We start from the raw sequence: 3,500 nt of genomic DNA, 5'->3' as shown, positions 1-3,500 counted from the left end.
CACCCTGTCTGTGCCAGTCAATATCATCAGGGCTGTAAGAGACCCGAGGACAAGATCGGTCTGTGTCGTCAGGGCTACCAGTTGCACTAGGAAAACAATAGTCAACATTATCTGAGCTACCATTTACCCTAGGACAACACCAGTCACTGAGGGTGCCACTCTGTGCTACAATCGAAATATTCGTTTCCACTTTGTAGCTGTGAAAATGTTTTTATGAAGAACTGCTTTCTTAAGATACACCCCAATTGGCAATGTGACAACCATTCAATGACAAGGAACAAACAACAAGCAAAGAATAGATTTGTTTATTTGGTCCTACCATTTTTCATGTTTGTGTTTCAAAAATATCGTTTTCAAATTGATAGTTGATTGTTGTTTGAACTGAAAGCTCAACACATATCACTTTTGACTTGCCGAACAGTTTCAATATTCTCTTACATAACTAATCTACAAAGTTCGACTTTTTTTACGGACAGGTTTAAAAGAAATATTTGGAATTCAATCCAATGTCTAAAAATGTCTAAATGAAACTAAAATGATGATAATCTAGCCATTCAGAATGTAGTTTTTATTAAACATCTATTTCTGATTGAGGCGCTCAAAGACAAAAACAAAAAAAAGCACTGATAAACGATGTGTCCACAGTGATGCACACCATCTCGTCTTTCGTATATTCCGAAAGCAACGATACATTTACCACTAGTACGATACCTGTATAGGAGATCGTTATGAAGGACGGTTCGTTCATTCGTGTCCTCAGAAAATAGTCTTAACTCCAAATCAGCTTATTACATGAGATCCCGCTCGTCCTTGACAACCTCACATGCACGCTTTTCTGGATTAAAGACTATCGGTCCGTGGGTGACGTCACACTGGCCATTGTAGACAACTCGACCTTGCTCGCAGACAACGAAAAGGGGAGACCACTCTCGTCCGACCCACGGGTTCATGCCATCTTGGAGACCGTTACAGCTTGGATGCCTAACGTTACATGGTATGCAGTGAGAGAGTGGGCACTGGTTAGCTTCATATTCGCCTGAAAGAATAAATACGTTGCATACTTTGTAGAGAATACCATTAGAACGAAATTCTAAAATTGTAACCTCCGATTATCCCGAAAATTATAAAGGTTTCTAGCACATATTCTCCATTCTAGTGGCCGGGTTAACTCTGACACCGCAGAATGGAATTCTTTTCGGACGACGTGAAACCCAGCTCAATATGTCACTTTTTTATTGACGGTGTGGATCGTTGCCAGTGTCGTCATCAACATATTTGCCCATTGAAAACTACATCAATTACTTACCCTCGCAGTGTAATTACAGGACGGCGTGTGATATCATTCACCCAGTGAGAAATACAGTAAAATAAACTACCACTACTTTCAAGTAAATAGGCTTTGTTATAGTATTTGTTTGGGAACTATGAAAGAGAGATTTGTTTGATACCTCCAGTGCTTTGGACACTATTTATTGCCAGTTACACTGAAACGGTATTAGGGTAAAACACTTCATTAAGATAATCGGTGATGTATTTTCAAAGTAAATGAATGCCCATGCTTACAAGGGTCCTTGACCTCTCTCCTTTGTCCACATGTCACTTGCGAGTAGTGCTCGCACCTGTTGGTCTCATCATTGTACAGCATTGGGTATTCACACTCCTTAACAGACGGATCCGACGTGATGGTGGAGTCACGTGACAAGCAGTCGTAGTACTGTGCACAGTTATCTCCCTTGGCTGCTCGCTCCACGCCGCGACCGCTGCATGGGTTCAAATTCTCCAGCTGAGATTTTATGGAACCTTTAGAAAGAAAAATATATGAACTTTTAATTGGTTGCACGAGTAATGGCTGATTAAATTTGAGTCGTGATAACGTGTCAACTGTCGGATTAATTCATCTCGGCATGACTCCTCTACTACCAGGGTTAAGGACATCCAAAATATTTTTGCAGGACATGAGTTTCAAATCAGGGAACACTGAGATAACTTGCACAAAGCGATCTTAGAGCAACGATGATTTTCACTCCCATAGCATAGGCTTGAGGTTGTCGTAGCGATAAGACTGCTTTGTGTAAACGGTCCTGGTGCTCCTCTCACGGAGCAACCTCTACTAAGGTTGAGAGTTGACCTTAACTCCTATTCTTTTGCATTGCACTAAGGTTACCTTAGTGACTTACAATCACCTTAGTGATTTATGAAAGGAGGTCATGTACAAAGAACGTGCATTCAGTTGTGTAGAATTTTCATATGTCGAGGTTACGCTTGTCTCGAAGTAAAATCATGATCCCTGCAAATTCTATTTTATTATATTATTCTAAAGGTCACCATTTTCAAACCTCGGTTATCTCGAAGATACTCGGACGTCCCTTTGACTTTGACACAACGGTTTTTCACCGTATATATGTTTTTAGTACAATCGAACATACCTCGAAGTAAGTAATCGAAGGTACATAATGGCTTGATTCAGATACAGGCATATGCATATACAGAATGTATCGTGAGTACATACATTACGATCTACCACGATACGTTCCAAAGGCATACAGACAAATAATGATATACACAACCTAGTTCAAAAGAATTTAGTATTGAATTTGTCAGTTATTTCCCATGTCATCGATACATGCAACTGGGATGAGAAAATGCAAGAGTAGTTATGCGAAGAGTCAAGGGGATTGTGTCATCGGCAAGTGATTTCACTGATCCAAGTGCTACGCTGCACATAATGACCGACAATTTACCGTATACCCCTAATTAATCACCCACCCGGAGACATGCGGAGAGTCATGGTGATTGTGTCATCGGCTACTGATTTCACTTATCCAAGTGCTACGCTGCACACAACGACCGCTAATTTACCGTATACATGTACCCCTAATTAATCACCCACCCACTCACTCAGTCACCCACCCGGAGACTCACTCACTCGATAGGTTTGTGGCTTACATTTGTCCCATTGAGATCCAGCTCGAACACACGTTCTCGTGGTAGGGTCATAAACATTAGCTCCACAAGAGAAGTTGAATTTCTGTCCGTTAAAACACAGGTAGAACTTCGTGCAGTCCTGAGGGTCTGCCTTCCAGATTTGGCCCCCTTGTCTCCGATCGCAGGATACGTCCCCTGAGACTGCAACTCCAAACAGCGCAATACAGACCACAAACAATACCGCCATTGTTCAACAACACAGCTGAAACACAAACTTCGGCTCTGTTACGCTCACCTCTCTGTGGAATAACGGGTCAGAATATTCCGGTCGGGTTATAAGTACCCGTATTCCACCTACGCTTACTTTAAAAGAATTGGAACCACCCGTGACGTCACAGCGGAAGATGAAAGAGAGACCAGATAACGCCATGACCTTGATGTCAATGGGACGGTGTTTTACGCCACCCCGGTACCCCGACTTCCTTAATCACGTTGTTATCTCGTCTTGTCTCGTGCGCCTGACAATGATTAAAATCTCAGATGATATGTCACCTAGAACAAACCCCTGGAACATT

At 41.9% G+C, this 3,500-nt stretch overlaps 1 protein-coding gene across 1 annotated transcript; it reads right to left on the bottom strand.

Moving 5' to 3' along the window:
• Positions 1-291: 291 nt before the first annotated feature.
• On the bottom strand, positions 292-3,266 carry LOC137296971 (uncharacterized). Its single transcript, XM_067828902.1, has 3 exons — positions 2,947-3,266; positions 1,564-1,800; positions 292-1,036 (listed from the first exon to the last, which is right to left on the bottom strand). The coding sequence occupies exons 1-3, from the start codon at positions 3,170-3,172 to the stop codon at positions 789-791; spliced, it is 711 nt and encodes a 236-aa protein (XP_067685003.1). The 5' UTR covers positions 3,173-3,266; the 3' UTR covers positions 292-788.
• Positions 3,267-3,500: the final 234 nt, after the last annotated feature.

Source organism: Haliotis asinina, chromosome 9 (assembly GCF_037392515.1).
Source record: "Haliotis asinina isolate JCU_RB_2024 chromosome 9, JCU_Hal_asi_v2, whole genome shotgun sequence".
Classification (NCBI taxonomy): Eukaryota; Metazoa; Mollusca; class Gastropoda; order Lepetellida; family Haliotidae; genus Haliotis; species Haliotis asinina.
The sequence above is the reverse complement of the archived record's forward strand: the minus strand, read 5'-3'. Positions and strand labels throughout refer to the sequence as shown.

Bases quoted from the DNA above. Each gene is read 5' to 3' on its own strand.
- LOC137296971 (XM_067828902.1), bottom strand. From the start codon at position 3,172: ATGGCGGTATTGTTTGTGGTCTGTATTGCGCTGTTTGGAGTTGCAGTC. The intron at 1,801-2,946 runs GTAAGCCACAAA...TTCTTTCTAAAG, and splicing joins TGGATCTCAATGGGACAAAT to GTTCCATAAAATCTCAGCTG. The intron at 1,037-1,563 runs GTAAGCATGGGC...TTATTCTTTCAG, and splicing joins GAGAGAGGTCAAGGACCCTT to GCGAATATGAAGCTAACCAG.